The sequence below is a fragment of the Lingula anatina genome, chromosome 2, assembly GCF_051362555.1.
Source record: "Lingula anatina isolate TDL-2025a chromosome 2, LinAna3.0, whole genome shotgun sequence".
Taxonomy (NCBI): domain Eukaryota; kingdom Metazoa; phylum Brachiopoda; class Lingulata; order Lingulida; family Lingulidae; genus Lingula; species Lingula anatina.
The window spans coordinates 46042712-46064404 of record NC_141768.1 but is presented as its reverse complement, the minus strand read 5'-3'; the positions used below and the strand labels follow the sequence as shown (position 1 = coordinate 46064404).

General features: G+C 36.7%; 1 protein-coding gene across 6 annotated transcripts in view; it reads left to right on the top strand.

Annotated features, from left to right (window-relative positions):
- Positions 1-21693, top strand: part of LOC106161834 (uncharacterized) — a 23985-nt gene extending 2292 nt beyond the window's left edge. The window contains exons 2-16 of one of the 6 annotated variants that reach the window (XM_013538884.2): positions 2958-3022; positions 9710-11473; positions 11916-11963; positions 12975-13090; positions 13947-13974; positions 14208-14709; positions 14911-15064; positions 15343-16545; positions 17380-17466; positions 17731-17936; positions 18262-18415; positions 18708-18815; positions 19265-19371; positions 19687-19801; positions 20037-21693. In XM_013538884.2, coding sequence (XP_013394338.2) covers positions 9754-11473; positions 11916-11963; positions 12975-13090; positions 13947-13974; positions 14208-14709; positions 14911-15064; positions 15343-16545; positions 17380-17466; positions 17731-17936; positions 18262-18415; positions 18708-18815; positions 19265-19371; positions 19687-19801; positions 20037-20432 — 4944 coding nt within the window. In that variant the 5' untranslated portion in view covers positions 2958-3022; positions 9710-9753 and the 3' untranslated portion in view covers positions 20433-21693. Of the gene's footprint in view, positions 1-2957; positions 3023-4811; positions 5091-6523; positions 6761-9709; positions 11474-11915; positions 11964-12436; positions 12550-12974; positions 13091-13946; positions 13975-14207; positions 14710-14910; positions 15065-15342; positions 16546-17379; positions 17467-17730; positions 17937-18261; positions 18416-18707; positions 18816-19264; positions 19372-19686; positions 19802-20036 lie in introns of those variants that run through there. The other 5 variants (XM_013538886.2, XM_013538881.2, XM_013538883.2 and 2 more) reach the window with 5 other exon arrangements.

Here is a 21693-nt window from a genome sequence, read left to right as displayed (position 1 = left end):
TATTAAAAATTGATGGTAATTATCCTGTTAAACATTATGTAATATTGCATCAAAATTTGAAGACACCCCTATTTTGGACACTGCTCCCATGATGACCATTTAAGGAAAACCATGTCACTTTGTTCTCAAACTTACAGGAAGAAACATGGGACTTAAATAAAGCTTCAGTGGGCAATGCAGTCTATTTGGTAAATTTTTTTGGCAGTTAAACTGTTTTTTGTTTTTTTTTTTTGTGAAAATTTAATTTTTCACATATTGGCATTTTCAAAGTGTGACTTAAGAACCTCCACAAGCTTGAAGACCCATGCTAATCACATTTTCTGAAAATTCATGATACGGATCTTTTATTATTAAAAACTGATGGTCATTATGCTGTTAAGCATTATGTAATATTGCATTAAAATAGAAGAAAACACAATTTTGGGTGCTGCTGCCATGATGACCATTATGGGAAGACCATGTTACTTATGATTGTCAAACTTTCAAAAAAGAAACAAAGGACTAAAATGCAGCCTGAGTTGGAAAAGCAGTCTAATTGGCTTCTTTTTCTGGAAGTTATACATTTGAGTGAAATATTCATTTTTATCATGTTGGCATATTCATTGTCTGACTCGAAGCTCCCATGGACATGAAGCCAAATGGTAATCAAATTTTCTACATGTCCATGCTATTTGTAGTCAATAATCAAAAATTGGTGATAATTATTCTGTAGTTTATTATGTAATGTTACATCAAAATTGACAAAAATCTTTTTGCACTGCTACTACAAACATCATGAAAAGAAAACTGTGTTACTTATTATTATTTTCAACTTACGAGTATGATTTGTAGGATTGGCATGCAGTTCAAATAAGAAAGCCAGCTCAAATGGGTTATCATTTATTATTGAATTTAAGCAGTTTTATGTGAAATTTTCATTTTTCTTATTCTGGCATTTTCAAAGTGTGAACTTAAACTCCCATGGGCCTGAAGCCTTATGCTTGTTACACATTTCACTTACATTGGTATTACCTGTTGAGCATAATTAAAATTTGATGTTGAATTTGCAGTTACACATAATGTACTTTTGCATCAGAATTGACAGTAGCCTGTTTTGTGCATTGTTATTGTCTGCTTTTTGTCTGTACATTTGACAGCTTTGCTGCCTTGTTAAAAATTAAATTACTTCTCAGAGTGGGTCAAGTATGGCCCCAGTCACAACCAAAGTTGATCTGCGGACTAACAGATCTGCCGGTCAAATATGTCTGACCCACGTTAAAGCTTGCTGCATTCTCCCAATGGGGAATCTATTCACTGTCCTTTCAGGAGATTATGCAGCAAACTTTCAAGTGGGTGAGCTATATTCGATCCCAGGATCTGTTAGTCTAGGGATCGACTGGTTATGAATGGGGCATATAAGTATTTATCTCTAGAGAACAAATAGGATACATAGGCTATCAAGCTTCAGACCATTCCCAAAGTAAAAAATCTAAATTATTTCCTGGTAATTGAAAGTGATTTTAGTGAATTTGTTGGAGAAGATAGTTGGCACTGCCGTTTCGTTGATCGAAATTTAAGGTTTGCCGCTGACCATTTCCAAAGTAAAAAAATCTAAATTATATTTTAATAATTGAAAGTGATTTTAGTGAATTTGTTGTAGAAGATGTTGATACTGTCGTGTCATCGTTGATCGAATTTTAGGTTTGGTTAAAAGGAAATTCTTTTAGTGAAATTATCTTTATTGGTCAGTCTTAAAGTAGGTTAACTAAAATATTACTAGTATTTGTCTGAGACTGAAGTAAGCACAATGAAATGTTTGTACTGAGTGACTTAAAATATGCAGGAAAGTTGCCAAGACCGTAATGCAAGCCGTACTCAAGAATCTGTCTGTCTGACCCAGTTACAAAATGCCAATTTGCACACATTTAATCACCTAATCAAAAATCATTCAGTGATGTCACATGGTTTGCAATTTAACATAGCACCTGAGCTGTTTGATAAAACCAGACATATAGAAAATAGAGCACAATGCAATCCAGGCGGAAGGTTCAAGGATCAGCGGCAGCCATTGTCTGCATAAGAAGTATGTATTTTCCAGATGTCTGGTTTTTTATTGATCAAGTCTCCTGAACAAATAGCAGTAGCGGCGAGCTACGCAATTGACGGTATGGTTGAGTTTGTTTAGGAAGAAAATGCGTGCTCCAAGTTTTGCTTCATCAGAAAGCTATAAATCCAATTCCTTAAAGGGCAAGATACAGTGCAGCCTAGATTGATTTAAAAAATGCAATATCTCTGTTTCAGTAGAATGCTTTATGCCCAAATCAAAATTTATGAATTCAGTATTTTGAGAGAGGTTCTTTATTGATTTATTTTACACTTAAATTTGGGCGCTGGAATAAGTAGCCTTTGATGTTTTGAAGCTGTAAAGATACTTTTTTATGTAAGAATTATTTAGAAATATCGCAATGATCTATTTTTTTCCTTTGTAGCTGAGGAGTTCAGTGTTTTCTGCACTTTGAATGTTGCCTGTCTTGTTTGTTACATTCTGACTTTTTACAAAGAAGCGAATAAAAAGCTTGACACTAGCAAAGGAAGGTTTTTACGGTGACATTTTTATGACATCATTCCTGAAATATTCCTCTAAAAGAATACACTTTTTTTTTCGATTTTCATTCAGCGTTTTCAATTGTAAGGCAAAAGGGCGACGACATGTACCTATCCTGTAAAAATAAACGCTACATTTACCCTTTTTGTAGCATGTGAAAATTGGACTGAAAGTGTTAGGTGCACAACGCTGGCACTTCGCTGTGCAGTGGCATATTAAAGGACTGCGAACATTGCTAAGTGGACCCCCTTTCAGAACCCCTTGAAATTGGACCGTTAAGAGCCAGCCATTCATCTGACCTAAATATTAGAAAGACAGGGAGAAACTACAGCAGTGTCAGCCATCTTAAAGAAAATTCCTCTTTCTTTTTCAGAGAAATTCCTCCTTTGCTTGTTTCCCAATTCACCTGCAGTGCAGGAAAGTGATTATTCAACTGATGTGAGTATATGTAATTATGTATTTTATTAACAGATACTTTTTTCTTGGTAAGAGATAAATACAAGATAGGCATCCATTTCTGTAAAACTTTTTGTTTAGTACTGAGATGTTTAAGGTTATAATTCTCAAAAATGTGCTGCAATTGTTCAATCTGTGCAAACGCGACTTGTTTTTGTTCATTCATTGTATTGTAATATAAACCCCCCAAAAGTCTCACCTATACACAGTGCGGTGTTTATATGCAATGAACAACCTTTTTTATTTGTACGTTAAAATGTTAAATTTTCCTTTTTGTAATGGTTTATAATTTGCAGTGAAAAAATACATTTTATCGACGCATTATTGATCCAGCTAACTGCTAAGGGTCTGTGCATATATGACGCCAAGAATATATTACCAGTGATGGTGGGTATTTTGTGTGCGCCTCACAGTTGAAGCCATGACAGTCTCGATTCTTCACTTATTTTCTTACATTAAATATTAATGGACACATTCAGAACAAGTTGATCCGCAGACTAACATATCTGTGGATCAAACATTGGCGACCCACTTGAAACCTTGCCACACAATCCCCCTAAAAGACACTGAATAGATTCCAGCAGGGATTACGCAGTCAACTTTCAAGTGGGTAGGCCATATTTGAACCATGGATCTATTAGTCCACGAATGACCTTTGGTTGTGAATGTGACCAATATGTTGACCACGGGGCTTTTCTCAGGATTTGGGGTACAGGCTGTCCAAAATTATCACCCGTAATTTCATACAAAATTTCAGGGAGTGCAAGCATCACTTTTCAAAATAAATTCATAAGCCATCCAGCTGTCTTTGAAAATGTTGGCTGTCCAATGATGCCAAATGGCGGATGAAGGGTTCCCTGGGAAAACCCTTGATAGACCATGTACACAAATTCAGTGGAAAAACTCTTGGAAATGAAAGATAATTATTTTTCAGTTCCGAGAGTTTTTCTATTGAATACTGGATCATTTTTTGTGAAAAAAAAAATTGATGGAATTAGTTGGTTGCCGGTCGTCTGTTGCAATCAAGGATCCAGTACTTGGCATGGGTATTTTTTTGTTTGTTTCAAAGCGACATTTTCTTTCATCTGCGCTAGTCCAGCTTAAAGCCAGATTGATAACAAATGAATTTCCATAGTATTTTTTTATTCGATAGGGGAAAATCGAATTTTAGGGAGACATGTGTCATTTTTAGTCTAATACTTCAAAGCAGTTCAAAAGATATGAATAAAACCACATTTTGCAATATGAAGAAGTGCCTTATGATACGTTGTGATTAAAAGTCAGAGTAAGCAGCAGTGATCCAACTGTAATATAAAGCAGAAGTTATTCAAATAATGAAAATATGAAAATGACAATCAGTAATTATGTTAATGATAGAAAGATGTCAGTGCAATTAGCTAATTGAATACTAATTATAGCATGTCACTGTCAATTTTAAGTACGTTTTTATAAAAATTGACTTCGAAATTGGTTTTTCCTATGACATGTTGTAATTGCGTGAGCTGATCTGCAGCAAGAGGTAGTACCGTACTGTTTTTGCTTGACCACAAAGTTCAATATTACGTGATAATCAGAAAGCGACGTAGGAACTTATTGATTTTCCTTGATATGAATTGCCTTTTGCGATTATTTTGATAGAGCGACTATTTTACGCATGCAAGACATTTTAAAGTATGAAGTTACTTTAAAGCAGAAAAATTGATTGTTAAGTTAGAATAACGGAAAGTTCCCCCTTCTGTACCCCTGTAGACATGGATGTCAGGTTGCAAGTCAGGCATACATCATACTGAGCATGTGCAATGACCTTTCACTTTGTAGCTGATTAGAGTTCATACATTTGGGTTTTCTGAGCATGTGCAGCTGCAAATACTTGGGGACTTCTTGAAAAGCTTCAGGCCTAGGGTAAGTGAACTGGGCTATCTGAACATTGTTCTATACGCTGTCAATGTTACTAGCAGTTTGAGACACATGGCCTGTATAGTATGCTGAAGCTAGTGTGCTCATGTGCAGGCAGTGATAAGTGATTGCAAAAGGCATAGTATGAAATTAGGTGTGTCAGTTTGGAAGAATTTGGTGGTGATTTTGTAGGCAAATTTGCATCGTATATTTCCAAGTCATGCCATTGATTTACACCTATTCCCAAAAGATATATTCTGTGATTTTAACTCTGAAAAAAATGTTTGTTCAGCATAAAAATCTGTGTTACTTTAAAAAATAACTGAAAAAAAAAAAAAGATGTTTAGATGTATAACTGAATTGTTTTAAACTGATAACCATTTGCCCTGAAAAAAAAAACTGCTATATTCCATCGTAAATAAATGATTTGATCAAGGGTAACAGATTGGATCTGTTCTGGAATGGTAAGGAAAGGCCAATGAGATGACTTACTTTGAATAATGAAGGCAGTTTTTTTTTGTCTTATGTGATATTTTCATTTATATGAGCTCTTCAAGCACATTACAGGACAATTTTCAAGATAAATACCACTACGTACATTGCAGTTCTCTATGATTTGCCAAAAGAAAATCAATCACATATTCACATTGTTGTTACATGCAAAAAAAAGGGGGATAGGCGTAATACCGTACTTAATGCCCTTTCCATAGAAGTGCTTGTCAATCGCTGAAAATCTACGTGAATGCCTTTTATTAGGTGTTATTTAGTACTGAAAAATATTAGTTCTTCTGTTAAAACAAAGAATACTTTTCATGAACTCTGTAGTATGTACAATTGATCTTTCAAAAATTAACCTACGTTAGATCTTATAATATTTTATTGATCGAAATAATTGAGGAAAAAGATCTGATCAGTTTTTGCATGATGTTCAAATTCATGTGACTAAAAAGCCCATTGGCACTGTTGCTGTAATCCACTCGTAGTCGGTGCTTGAGTACTTTCAGATCCCAGACATTCAGGAGCTAAATTTAGTTCTGTTGATCTTAGAGTGTGTAGAAATGTCATGTTATATGTATTTGAACATGCAAATGAAAAATATTACTAAAAATATTTAGCTTCAGTCTGCTCTTTCATGTTTGCTAAGCTTAAGTGTAGTTGCATCAGGGTGAAATTCATCAAAATTGTAATTAAGCGAAATTTTTTTTTACTGAATATGATGTTGTCAGAATATTTTTGAAAAAAAGGAATGGTTTGAAATCATTGTAAACATACCGCATTTAGTTTGAACATGCGTTGTAAGAAGGTGCGCAATCTGTATTTAATTACCTTTCATATCGTTATTTAATTAACATGCGTCATGCCTACTCATAACTTAACGTTGTGAGTTAACGTAGTGTGTGCAGCACTTAATTGCGTTGTGTTGCTTTTTACGATAAAACATATATTATTGTATCGCCGTCCTGCGAAGCGATCTTTCCAACCCGTTGTGAGCCTCACTTGGAAGTGGTGTAAATTATCCACGAGTCACAGAGGCTTGCGGATGAAGGTCGCATACATTACCAACTGGGCATGTGCATTGACCTGAATATTAAATTGCTTTATACAGAGTGGTCAGCCATCTTGTTCATTGTGTGCATACAGAAGAAGAAAGGCTGTGTTTACTCTGCATGGTTCAGAGTCAGCCGGTCAGTGTGCAGTGCACGCATTGAGATAACAAGCACATGTAAACCTATGGGAAGCAGACTGGTTCATCTGATACAGTGAGTAAGACTGACTTTGGGCCTCAGGTTGATGGAAGATAATTTATATGGGTTGTGGAGAGAGGTGGGTGTTGTAGTACAAGTACAGTGGAAGTAGTAGTAGGTTATGTTTATGTATAGCCATTGTCAGTGCTTGGTCATTTGTGTCTTGTAGCAGAGGTCAGTGGATGTAATTTGGTGCATTTTTAGGCAGTGACGATGGCTTGATTTAAGAGATTTAGACTTATATGCAGCATATATAATAGTGAAACTTATTAATTATAGTTTGGGTTAAGGGTAGAAAGAGGTAAAAATTCATTTTTAAAGAATTTACACTAATTTTACCTGTTAAGGGACAGTTTAAGGAATTTTTGTGGTCTTGTGTCTGAAGGTGGATCGTTTTACAGCCCTTACATACAATGAAATGACCATTTTTACTTGGAGAAAGGAATGTGAAGCATTGGAGTCAAAAGAAGAAAATATAGTCTTATAATGTAAGCATACTGATGATTAGTAAGAAATCAAAATATTTTTCAGTACAAAGAAAATTCCTTAATTGACATACTGTAGTTTGCCAGACACCCATGAATATTCCTTGAATGATCAACCTGAACAAAGAAACTAAATCGCTAAAGCAAAACAAGAGAGATTAAGCTGCAGTGAGTGTGCAGACTGCATACTAACATGGACTCTGAAGGATTAAATACACTGACCCCTCGGATTAGTTGCGGGTTAATGAGCAAACAGATGGGCGGAGATAATACTGAAATGTTATATATAGAGAGTTAATCTATAGGTATGCTGCGGAAACAGAGTACCCAGTAAGCATGTGATCCCATGATATCTAACTTCCTGGTATTTGACTCTAGTAGGAAGAGGGCTATTATGTAATAAGTACTATATCTTTGTTAGTAATTTTACAAAGCATGAACTGTACCTTAGTTATACCAACAGTTGCATTGTGTATAAGTGTTTCTACTATTTGGTTTGACATGTGTACTGGATGGTGATATGCATTTAACAATAAGATGATTTACATTAAAGGTAAAGTTTAAAAAAATTCAGCTGACAGTGGCAACTTAAGGGGCCCAGTGTATGGATATCATATGGAATCCTAGTGTATGAATTCTTATAATAAATGTGAGAAAAATAGCGTCATTAACTGCCTGCGTAAGTTATTGCATTTTCTTTTTCATTTTGGTATAATTGTTTGGTGATTTTGTAAAAGTACAGTATACAAAAACTGCAAAATAAAATGCGTATGTCCCTGGCCTACATGGGATTTAGTCTTTTGTGGACTGTCTTTTATAAATGATTTTTTTATTATGAGCAACAATGGCTTTTTAAAAAGAAATAAATATTAATGCTGAAGGCAAACCTCGTCTATCTTGAGGGTAAACACTGTTGATGTCTGACTATCTTATCGAAGTTAGAAAGATATAAGACGTCTGAAAAATGACGACATCTCTTTGCTTTATACACAAAGGCTTTGCAGCTACAGCAGGAAAACAGTGCTCATACATGTACTCTTTGTCAGAGAAGGACTGCCTTGTTCCAGGTTATGGTAGCTCATATAAAATACAGTTTCAGATGCAAAACTAATTAGGCCAAGAACAGCAACTAACTAGGGCTTTGAGGCATAGGTCCCTGGTCAGTTAAAACAGTTCACAAAATGTGATGTCAGGGCATTGAACATAGTGAATTTGATATGCTGACAGCATTAGGTGTTTTCTCACGTCAGCTTGAGCTGCATTAGGCAGGCGACACTTCTACCATGACTCATTAGCAGCTACGGCCTTGTTAGCAGTCTCCTGCCTAGGGGGAGTGTGAATTGGGGCCCTAAAAAGGGGGCCTTATAACAAGAAGGAAACGTTATGAATATTAACTAGAAAGTACATGGTATGATCAGTCTACAGACATGGACGACTACATATGATAATGCCTTTAAGGATAACTGGTTTACACAGTAATAATAATAATAATAATAATATACAGTGAGATATTTTATCCAGTCTTATCCAAATCCAGGGTTTCAGCTTAAAAAAAGTCTTAAGCCAAATGCTAAAACTGACTAAAATTGGCTGAACAAAAAGGGCTTGATTTGACTTGTTTTAGTCAGATTATAACCATTTGGATAACAAATTGACAAAAAAGTGATGATTTGGCTAAGCGAAAAAAAAAATTGCCAGCGCTGCCCCAGCCATTATTGTGGTAAGGTCACAGTCGTTGTAAAACAACACACGAGCACTGAAATAGATAAATGAATAATTTAACCACTGGGATTCTGTTAACCCAGCTAATATCTGTGAATTGTGAGGTCCTTGAGGGCTTGCTCTTCAGTGATATATTGAGCTTGTCTGATCTCTGGGCTCAGAGGGTTAAGGATATCAACTACTTTAAGATTGGGAAGGTACAGGGGCCAGAAGGGGTTAACTAAAGCAAAAGGATTACAAAGTTGCATAACACAGTCAGTGGAAGATAGTTATTCTGGATTCTGTACATGTATGTCTTAAAACTTTTTTGGGGCAGAGACAAAGTGGGCTAATTAATAAGTAGGCTGGAAGGTGTAAGCTTCAACGAATTCCATTGTGCTCTTCAAGAGATGATAATTTAGTTACGATAGCATATTATTTCAGCAAACATTTTTTGACATGCAGGTTTGTTTAAGTTGTCGTGATTGGCTGGACAAAAGTTGATAAAACAATAATTGCTACTCCTTGGTCAAGAATACTTATACCCAGGTACCATTATGAATGAAAAAAAGTGTTTACAACCTCAAACGCCTCAACTTGTGTTTTGTCTTTTGAGGTCGTGAGACGCATATCAAATGTGTTTCATGCTGTGTCTGTGTACGCTGGTGAGGTTTCTGCTTCACTTGCACCAGTTATTTTTTACTTGATTTTGACAATCAAACGTGACAGCAGGAGATAATTTAACAGTGTTTGCGGTCTTAAAAGTTATCAGATTTTTGCTTGTGGTTGATATTTTACACTCAGCATGTTCACTTTAACAGACTGTTTTGCTTTAATTTCAGCTTGGGCATTATGCAATGGTGACCAGATACAGCGCCCCCTGACCATGGATCCCAATCATTTTGGCAACAATCCAAACATGTGGGTGCAGGGCGGAGGCTACTTTCCACCAATGTCACCTCCGTTTAATGGGTCATCGCCTCCTTTTAACGGAGTATCGCCACCTTTTAATGGAGTATCGCCTCCTTTTAATGGGCCATCTCCAGCTTTTGCCACCCACCTCTCGCCAGGGAGATCATTAGGGGACTATCCACCAGCGTCCTCCCATCCACCACACCCAGGCTTGATGCCCCCTGGGTTTAACCATTATACCATGAGACAGCCTGATGCCTCACAGGGCTTTGGTGCTTTTGAAGAGCCTATGGGATTTCTTCAACGTCCTGGAGAGGGGTACTTTCACACACTCCCCCCTCCACCCCCATTAACAAGTATGGCGGGGTTTCTGCAAAAGGACTGTGTGCTTACTTCTACACCTGTGGCTCCTAAGATGACAGTGACCCAGACTGGACACCAAAAATTACACAGTGGCACTGAGTCCGTCTCTGCATTTCTGCCATTCAATTTACCAACTTCACATGATAATCAAGTAGGAGTTAGAGGCAAACAGGGTGAAAATGTTGTGGAGCACCCTGTAGCAAGTGGTGCTGCTACTGACGAGGAAGGTGACAGAACAGACATTTTAGAATTTAATCTTCCAAGGGACATTTCCCAAAGTGCTCATGATCAAGTTACGGGGAAAACAAACGAAAATCAGACTGAAACTGATGCTCACAGAACAAACAGTGACAGTTTTAATAGTGGTAGGGAAAACAAAATGGAAGCTGTAACGTTATGTGAAGGAGAGGAGAAGGAGATCGTAAGGGACCAATCAAAGAAAGTAAGCTGTGAAAATTCAAAGGTGATTCCTTCGTTAGACTCTGCTTGTGAGAAAAATACCCTGCGGCAAGAAGAATTAGACAATAACTTCCAGGGAACAAATCAAGATGATGTAATGGCCACTGCTGAGTGCAATAACGTTAATTCTGATGTGGCCATGGTTGAGGGCAAAATTGATAAAGGAAATAATGGTGATGAAGATGAAGTCTGCCTATTGTCTCCTCACTCAGATAAAAATGAAGAGGAAAAGGACCTTTCAAAAAGTGACGAGAACAACAGTATGGAAGGAAGTTTAGGGGAAGAAGAGGAAATTTCACTGCAACCCAAAAGCGGGATGGAGGGAGACGATGACATCATTGGTGCTGATGTTGGTGACGACAGTTTTAGCGAGGCTCAAACAGGAGAGATAGAGCAGGGGACTGAAAACAGTGGTGCTGGGTGTAACAGTGACATTGACAGCAAGAGCATGGAGGATGACACTACAGATACAGTGAATCAGAGCATGGGTGATAAAGACATTGAAAGAAATGCTTTACCAGATGCCTCTGAAAACAAAAATGAAGACAGAGAGTGCAGTAACAAAGACACTGAAAATGAAGGTGACAAGGACGATGATGATATGGAAAAAAATGACCAAAGAGTTGATGAAAGTGAAATGGACACAGAAACCAATCTTGAAAATGAAGAAGAATCTCCTACCCTAGATAAATCTAGTGGCGTGACTGTAAAATCAGAACCAGTGGATGAGTTTTTTGATGGAAATCAAACAGATGGTTTGATGTACAAGATCAAGATTGAGCCAGACTATGTGGCAGACAATGATGAAGAGGATCCTGGCATAGAAATGGAGTCAGGTCCTGCAAAGAAAGAACGGAGATCAAACAAATCTAGTAAGTACTTCCAATAGAGGAATAGCCGTACTTTGCCTTATTTGTGTGCAGCCAGTTCGCTTAATATTTTTTAACAAGTTTTTTATCAGAATTGACATGGAGGGATTTTGTAAAAGAATTTTTGAGTGAATGAATCTTAAGTAAGTGGTTTTGAAGTATGTTGACAAATATTCCATGGGATTCAGAAATCTTGAAAAAAAAAGCAGAAAAAATAGGTCTTAAGACATTTATTCGCTTATTTAATATGATAATTTAGATACTATTTATCAGTTACTTTGACAAAATTGTCACTGTTTGTAATGCACATGACAAGGACATATCAATAATGTACCAGTTATATGTTGGATTTTTTTGGCAAGATTTTATTTTTGGATCATTTAAAATTATCAAATGCTTGCAAATGATATGATTCTTTTAACTAGTATTTATAACTTTTTTCTAGTGAAAGTTGGACCCAAAAGTGCCAAACTAAGAATGCCATTTGAACAAGGTAGGTTGAGAAAGAAGAAAAAAAAAGAAAGTACTTTGTTGCAAGGAGAATAAAAGTTAATTTTATTATGAAGTTGACTGGGAAAATTATATTTTCAGCACAAAATGTTTTTGATTGTTGTTCGATTTACATTTTATGAATTGTACAGATGGGGTTTTAACATTTAAATATTATTCCTCATGTGTCATATAGAATGTTAACAAATTGATATAATTTCCTTATGAAAATTTATATTTGAAAATCACTTTCACTTGTGCTAGTGTACATTCAGATGGTTCAAAAACAGGTGGTAAAGAAACCATTCTTAATTTGAAAAAAAATCTGACAGTTGAAGTAAAATTAATTCACTTGTGCTTTCTAGCTGAAATTGCTGTATATACCAAATTTAGGTTGCAAGACTTGAGAGGGCAGCACTAATCAAGACAGGAAAACTCCAGTATTTAATTTGGTTTTCATTATGATGCATGTAATAGGTTGGAAGCGTGAAGTGGTGATAAGAAATTATGAAGGCGGCTTGACCAAAGATGGCAAAAAGATCTCCACACTGGCTGACACATACTATTTCACGCCAGATGGAAGAAAACTGGTACGCAAATAGCGGCTGCACTGTTGATGTGTTTTTTATTTTAGTGTGTGATAAATCCTTCATGGTGTGTATATGCTTGTTACTTACTAACTGGCTCTACTCCATAAATGATTTCTCATTTTATTTTATTTTATTAGATTAGATTTATATAGGTTATTGTTAAATCTGTTGTTCATGCCCTGGACTAACCAAAATGGCTGAATCCCACTCACCACTCAAAAACTGGGATGCAGGCACCTAATTCTTCACCCTAAAAAGTATTGAATAGAACTTGAAAGGAATCTTGTGAAAATTGAGTTCCAGTTTAGCAGGTGATAAGTTTATATCCACCATGAAAGGTAAAATGTGTGCATGGATTTCAAGATGGGTTGGAAATACTGCACCTGCAGAATTGTCACGTTCCTGTCTCTATATTCAACTGATAGGGTGGAAAAGGGAGTTAGTGATTCGCAACCAACTTGAAGGCTTAACCGTATCTGGGAACAAACGGAAAAGCAACCAAGCTGATGTTTATTACTACAACCCAGAGGGTAGAAAACTGGTATGTTGGTTTTTTGGGGCTCTGAGGCCCGTTTCACAAAAGAACTTTAGTCCAAAATTTGGGTCTTGACATTCATACCAAAATTTGCCATCTTCATTCAGGACAGATAAGTAGTAGTCCAGTTGCATGGATCATTGCCTCCCTTTTTCTACAAGTGAGGAATTGCTACAGCGATGAGATTTTTCCAACTATCGATTTCTGTCTTTTTGGGAACCCCCTTTCTAATTTTTTTCACCAAATGGCCGTCCCATCCATGTTGTCAATGTACTAGACCAATAGTTGTGTTATTTTAGTGGACTACTATGGTCTTAGTTTGGATTGAATTAGACTAAAATTTTGATCCGAAAGTTAAGATTGATTTTTAGTCTTGAGTTCTCTTGTGACACAATATACTTTTGTAATATGATTATGATGGGTTTTTCTTTGATTTTAGAGTTAGTGTACAGTATAATTAATTTTTTCATATGTCTTATACTATAGTTGTTTTTTCCTCATTTGTTTTAATCACATATAAATATCCCACTGACACCACTCGTTACGTTGTATTTGTGGAACATTTCCATTAGATGTGTGAAATACTGACTTAATTTTTATATTTGACACATTTAATATTAATGTATTGTATTTTTCTCTATAAAATAAGGATTGCCTAATTGGTAGTATTTTACTTGTAAATATGAAGTAAGAGTTTTTTAATAGACTAAGTAGAAAACTACATGCTACTTTAATGATCTTTTATCTAGCTTTAATATAAATCTGCATTCTTTTTCATTAAAAATATTCCTAAATAAGAAATTGGTTTGTGAATCATATTACAATCACTGTCAGGAAGTCAAAAGATATTTTCTTCTTTTAGAGGTCACTTGTGAAGGTTCAGGAATACTGTAAGTAAAAGGGAAAAGGGGTGATCACTTATAATTTCTTGTCAATATTTACAATTTTCTTAAGTTGCAGTGCCCACATGGTTTATTATCAGAAATAATAATAAATAAATAAATGGCTCTGCTGTAAATTATGTGACTGATAATGTTTGGTTTTGTTCAACATGACTTAAAGAACAAAATTATAGAAATGTGTTTGATATTTACAAGAAATGGCTTCTGATTTTCTTCCTTAGTGGACATGCAAGGTAATACAGATCTCAATCTGGACTGTTTCTCCTTCATACGGAAGCCCATCTACAAGGAACCCTATGAAATGGTGCGCACGGCCAACAGGCATGCTGGGCGTAAAAGTTTAACCGCCAGCCCGTCCTTTGGTAGTCCTACTAAAGAAATGCTTGACATGTTGAACAATGCGACATCCACATCTTGGTCAGACACAAGAACCACAAAACACCCCAGGCAGAAAAAGAAAAGGGGGAGGCCGGCTGCTCCTAAAAAACTGGCGGATATTAAAATACCAGAACAGGACTCAAAACCAGAGAAAATAGAAAATGTTGGATTAACAACAGAAAAAGAAAAGAGTGCAGGACCTGCTCCCAAAAAGATCAAACTAGTGTTTCCTGTTGATGAGGCTGAGAAAAGTTCACCTGTTGGTGTAAGCGATTCCGGGACTAAGAAAGGAGCTTCGGTTGTGAAGTCTTTTGTTGTGGGAGACAAACACCGGAATCATCTAGTGTGAGTACTGAGAACTGCTCAGATTGAATAATTTGAACACTAAAAGGGTGCATTTAAATTAATAATTACATGTCCTGTGCAATTTATACAATTGATTAAATTTTTTATACAATCATAAATGCATATAGGCTTATAATGATCTGTAGGTTTATTTGGAATCAAAAGTTTCATTTTTTTCATCAAATTTTTCATATTTTATAGCCTAAAGAGTCCTGACCAGAGTCTGTGTTCTTTGAATTGTCCCGGGTTAGACGGCGCGCCTCCATCTTTACAGTGTGGGGTCTGCATGTGTCTGTTCCATCCGCAGTGTGTCAATTTCATCGGGAGCACAAGAGAGGCTCTCTTCATATGCTTGGTGAGGCATTTTCGTAATCTAAATTATCTTCTGGCCTTCATGAATAAAAATAAAATGAGAATGGTAAAAGAAAAATTACCTGTTAGTATATTTGTCTGATGTTGTGCATTACTTTCCCTACTTCTTCAATGGTTAATAGGTTAATTTAAAAATAAAAAGATCTGGAATAAATGTAGTGTTTGAAAGTTGTGCATAATTGACACATCAACTATTTGGATAAATAAGTATTTTGGAAGATAAGAACATGCCAAAGTCATAATTTTAGCCTACACTTTCAGAGGTGTAAGGATTCAGTGAAGAAGGCAGATGTTTCACTGCTCAAAGACACCAGCCCTACCCAAGCAGATGCCCTGGTGATGAAGCCTAGCAACTGGACCATGAAGCCTAGCATATGGACCAAACAAAAACTCGAAGAGTTTGTCAAATCTAAGGATCAAAAACAAACAAAGTCAGAGGACGACTTGGAGTTGAAAATTACTGGTGTTATGTCTATAGTGCAAAATACTCCCTTGGAATCTAGTCAGGCCAGTGGCAGCACCACTCCAGTAAGTTCCAGTGGGGCCATCAGGTCTATACTGAATCAGGTGCCAGAGGTGACCCCAATCAGTTTGAAGACTGCTCCACCTCCACCTCCTCTTGTCAAAGCTCCAACAGCACGTCTGACGCGTGAGGACAGCTCACCTATGGGCCCGCCCAGCATTTTGCAAGCTGCCCCCGGGGCTCCACGACCTAATATGATATTCACGCGCTTGCCAGTTGCGCCACTTCCTGTCATTAGTGTCTCGGGGCCTGCGCCACCAGTGTCCATGGTGCCTCAACCAGTGCCGCCTATGGCATTCACACGATTTGCAGTTCCCTCTTCTCCGTGTTCTAGTCCAGGCGAAAGCCCGTCACATTCCCCAAAGATCCAAGTGATCAACCAGCAAGATGGATCTCAAAAATGTCAGCTTTTGACACTTCCTATGGGAGTTGTGAAAAAAATTAACCTAAGCCAGCCTTTGGCCATTAAACTGAACAATCAAACATACATGATTCCTCCAACGTGTTTTGTACCAACCAGCAAAGGGATTAAGATTATGCTCCCATCAAATACATTACCAGTTACGGCATCGACAAAAGTTGCTACTGTGGCCACAACTAGTTCAACTTCAACTGTTACGAACGCTGGATCGTCTAGTGACATACAGGCTGCTGTCAGTCGCGCAGTCAGTTTACAGCAAAAACCCTTTGATGAATCAAAAGGGGAGAATGGTGATAACGCAGAAAATTCAGACAAAAATATTTCTATGGACAATACAAAACAGCCTCGGCGGTCTGTCAGAATAAAAACATTAGATCAGTCGAAAATGTGTCACTTTAGAGCATTTCACATGGGCTTTGACAGCCTTATGCATGTGTTCCAATATCTTACGACAGCAGAACTTCTTAGGGCTAGCAGAGTGTGCAGAACTTGGAGGAACATTATCAGTCAGATCTCCTTTGTGAGTATGGCAGACATGAAAGCAATATGGATTATACTATTGTATATCTGTGCTCCTATGGAACATTTTGATATATCCATTGTATGTTGCTGGGGTAGCGCTAGCAATTTTTTTTTCGCTTAGCCAAATCACCACTTTTTTGCCAATTTGTTATCAAAGTGATTGTAATATGACTAAAACAATTCAAATCAAGCCCTTTTTCTTTAGCCAATTTAAGTAAGTTTTAGCATTTGGCTAAATTGGCAAGTGTTAGCGCTAACCCAGTGTTGGATATATCCAACTCTGCAGATCTCCCTAAGTGCAATCACTGCAATCTGCCTAAATGTCTGACACGTTGTCCTCAAGTTGGTAATGGGTAATTAACTAATTAGCTAGCAACTAAAGAAGGTGTATCAGACAATAAGCCTGGTTACACCGAGTGCACTTTAATGAGAGTCCCTGCAGAGTTGGATTGATCCAGCTGGTAAAATGTTTGAATATGAGCGTGGTCTGAATGTGTATATGGAGCTACATGTTTTTTTTTTAAACAAACCCAAACTTGCATTTAGTCAGATGTTCTGTATCTCTCCTATACAGATTGCCAACCTGCAGTGATTTCAGTCTCAACTATGGTGTAAACGTGTAATTTCAAGGTCTTCATACACACTTTGAACTTGCCTCTGTAGAATTATGAAACTGTGTATGAAGCTAATGACAGAAAGATGTATTAATTATGTGAAATGTAGATATACCTCAAATATTGTTAGTCTATATAATGTAAATGAAGTAGTATAGGATTGAAGCTGATACCCACTATGAATTTGTAATTAGATAATTATTTTCCATCACTTCTAGTGGACACATGTGAGGTTAAAAGACAGTTGTATCTCTGATTGGGAAGCTGCTGCCAGACACTTCAAGAAGTTCAACACGCACACACTGGTGAGCTCAGTTTAAAACATATTAAAATGCTTCAGAGGAGTTTGATAGTTTTTGGCTAGAAAAAATGTTTTAAAATGTCTCTTCTGAAGAGGATATATAGTTGAATGTTGGATAATTCTTCTCAATAAGTCTTTGCCTTGAATTGCTTAACTTGAAACTTCTCTATGTATCTAAAAGTTATCTACATGAGGCATTTCATTTGATCTTGAACTTTAAAAAAAAAATCTGACCTTGAACTTGACCCCACTTTGTCCCTCTCTTCAGGACATGCGTGGTTTGTTGCACAGAGAGGACAGGAACAGGACCTGGCACCAGATGACGGCGGTCTTGGGTGAGCTCACCAGTCTCAGGCGGATAGACTTTGGACGAGCTCCTGCCATTATTCTACAGCACGTGGCAGAGAGGATGCCCAACTTGGAGGTCTTAACAGCAGAGTGGATCACTGATACCACTACAGAGCCACAGATGTGGTGAGTGGTAAAGATCAGAGTTACCAGCTTTATCCATTTGTGTACATTCTATACGTTTAAGATGGTTATATAGCAAAAAACAAAATTAATTTTCTGTGAAACTTAGTCTATATTCGCATGAATACCAAGGCATACCTAAAATGAACAAGCTGAGAATAAATATCAGATGATAGATATTCAAGATCAACTTAATGACAAACGTGCAGCATCTTTCTTTCGGTCACGATCTGTTGGTAACTCAAATTTATTTTTGCTCCAGAAGTTCAGTAATATGCCAAGTCTATTGTATTTTGTAATACTCATGAGCTATTGGTACAAATTTTAGGTCAACAAATACAAAGATAGACCTGGGGAAGTTCATTCAGCTCGCCAATCTTCAGGAACTGAGACTGAGGGGTTTGTGTGGACTGGTATTACCAGCCTTCGCATTCAGTGGGGGACTGGCAGATTTTGGAAAACTGAAAAACTTAAGGATTTTGGTAAAGAAATAATGTTTTTAATAAGTAAAATTTTCAATCAATTACTGTTATAAGAGTTAGTGTCATGTTTGAAACATTTATAAAATTTAAATCATGAAAAAGAACACTAATTTGATATTAGACAACATGATCAATTACGGTTGGCATAGTAAGAGTTTTTGCATACTATGTTTTGAAAGTAGATATAAGATAAGTTGACTCGGCTATCATAGTATTTCTATGACTATCATTCATATAGTGTTTGAAATATAGCATCATCATAAAATTAACTATAATTGCTTTGTTATTTCAGTCACTTACTACAATGAAGAATGTTCCAGATGTGGAATTTGCTTTCATAGGACAACTGGAAAATTTGGAAGTCTTAGAAATTGGAGATTGTACAACATGGAGTGCAGAAGTAGGCTCGGATTTTGATATTCAGCAATGTTATTTTTATGAACAGACACAGATGTGTCTGTACATATTGCCATCATCTGCGTCTGTCGTCGCCGTCGTTGCCGTCGTCGCCGTGCACTTTTACCGATAACACGATAAGTGGAAAACCATTTTACCTTTTGACTTGAAACTTGTTCAATGTATCTGGCAAAAATTGCAGTTTTTTTTAGACTTTTCTTTAATTTTAAGCTTGAGAACAGATATTTTCTAGGGGTCACCCCTTTAAAAAAAAAAGCAGTTACAAAGAGAAGCTACTTCCTCTTAGAAAGATATTTGTCATTAGAGTCTATATATGTATAAATAATTTAATGTATATTCTTATAATTTACATTTTTGTTAAATATTTTGAGTTTTTAGATTTTTATTATTTATTGAGGGTATCTTGACCTCCAAACTTCTTATTTATTCCAGACGTACCTACTTCTATCTCACCTAAAGCAATTGCACACACTTAGACTGGAAAATGGAAGTGAGAATGCAGACAGTGCACTAGCCGTCTCACTCAAGGAATTGACTAAGTGAGTTTGACAGATTTTCATAATGATTTTGAATTGAAAATATTGAAAATTACTTCAAACTTTTGCAATATTTTGTCTTAGAAGACCCATGTAATTTCCTTTGCCATCTTTTTATACAAAGAAACACTGTTGTTACACTCTACATGTTCTCTTCTGTATTCATTTCATCTTGTCAGCATTTGTTAAGTTAAGAGTAAATCATATGAATTCATCCAGTTAACTCTGATAGGATAAATAAACCATTTAATTGTGACTTTATCTTCCATGACAGTATCCACATGGGATATTTCCTAATGTCTTTCTTGCATATTTTAGGTTAGAGCAACTGGAGCTGATAATGTTTGTGATAGGAAGTCACCTGGCTGCTACACTGCCGCAGCTAACACACATCAAAACCCTGTCTGTATGGCCAAACCTCACTACACCTCAGGTAATTTTGTTTTCTATATATGGTCCTTTTAGTCATCCTCACCTGGATATATTGAAACATAACACTTGATTATCTTGATAATAATGTACTGATTTGTGGTTATAAGCTGTTGTGAAAGACAATCCAGATCCTTACTTTCCCATTTTCTCCGAAAGTTCTAACTAAGAATATAATCACTTTCAGCATAACTCTAGCTTTATCTAAACTGATGAATTTTCCTTATTGATTCCTCTAGGCAGCTGTAGTAAACACCAATACTCTCGATGCAGTAAGCAAGCTGATTAACCTCAAAACCTTGGACTGGGGAATTATGCCTGACAAAAATAGCTCCGTGATACTCAGTGACCAGCAGGGAGAGAATGACCAATCCAGTACAGCTGAAAACAAAGACGCTAGCAGCAGTGACAATGGGGAGGGAAGCAACAGGACGCCAAAAAAATCAATTGAATGTATTCCTTTCCTACCAGCCAGCACAAACCATGACAGTGCCGAGTCTGATGTCTCCATGTTGCCTGAGTATGTCAGTATTGATCAGTTGATGGACAGGCTTTGTGCATTCCTGCCTAAGGCACAAATACGAGTCTTTAGGGTGCCTGTGTACTCACCACCCAGGATATACAGGGGTGTATAGGGTGCCTGTGTACTCACCACCCAGGATATACAGGGGTGTATAGGGTGCCTGTGTACTGCCCACCCAGGATATACAGGGGTGTATAGGGTGCCTGTGTACTCACCACCCAGGATATACAGGGGTGTATAGGGTGCCTGTGTACTGCCCACCCAGGATATACAGGGGTGTATAGGGTGCCTGTGTACTCCCCACCTAGGATATACAAGAGTATTTAGAGTGCCTGTGTACTCTGCCATATAGGATATAGAAGGAATTTAAGGGTGCCTGTGTACTGTCCACCTAGGTTGTACAGCAGATTTAGAGCATGGTCTGGAAAGCGTTCAAGAAATAAAAGTCGAATATAATTTCATTTCTGTGAAGTTATCAGAGTAATAATAGATGTGCTAAGGTGCTCAAAAGATGACACTGCAATCTCTAGTCTGGTGCTTTCAAAAGTCATCAAGATTTGCCAACATTCAAGTATAATGGAGCATGATAGCACCACATTAAGTTTTAATGGTTGTTGCTGATGCTCTAGATTTTGTTTCAGCTGCTTAGATGCCGTTCTGTTAAATCATTACTAAGTTTGCATGGTGAGCTCTGGAGTGGAAAGAAATCTAAAGACTGGAGAGTAAAGTTGATGTACATAGACAGTGATTCACAGTTTTACTTTTTCATTGATAAATAAAAAAAGGCTAGTCATGCTGTGTTGTAACCAGACAAGTTATAACAGCAAATTGAAAGGAATGATTTTTTTGTACTTTGATTATACTGAAAGGTGCAGTGTATTGTTTTGAGTGCTCGTGACAGTGACAATAAAAATCTTCATCACGGAAGGCTTACTGCTATATCAACCCCCCTGTTTATGCGATCTAAGAATGTACAAAATAATAAAAAACGCACAAAACAGCAACTAAATTTCTGCAATGCCAGACTTCCCCTTTCTTTGTCTTTTTCCTGGTCTATTACAGTTTTATTATTTGATTAGGCACAGGATATACTGCCTATGCAAGAGTTATGTGCAAAAGTATAGATCAATTTTAAAGGCCAGTATATACAATGTTCCATGGCTTGTAAAATGATGATTTTGATGTTTATGGGCTTGTAAAAGCTTTTAAAATTATTTTAATTTTGTAAGAATTTCAGTATGCATGAAAAATTCTTCATGAACTGCCAATATGTAGTTTTACACACCTATTTCAAATTACCAAGATAATTATTTAAGTTCATGAAGTATTTGTGAAAGCTCAAATTGTTAAATAAATAGTTATAAGAAATAAAA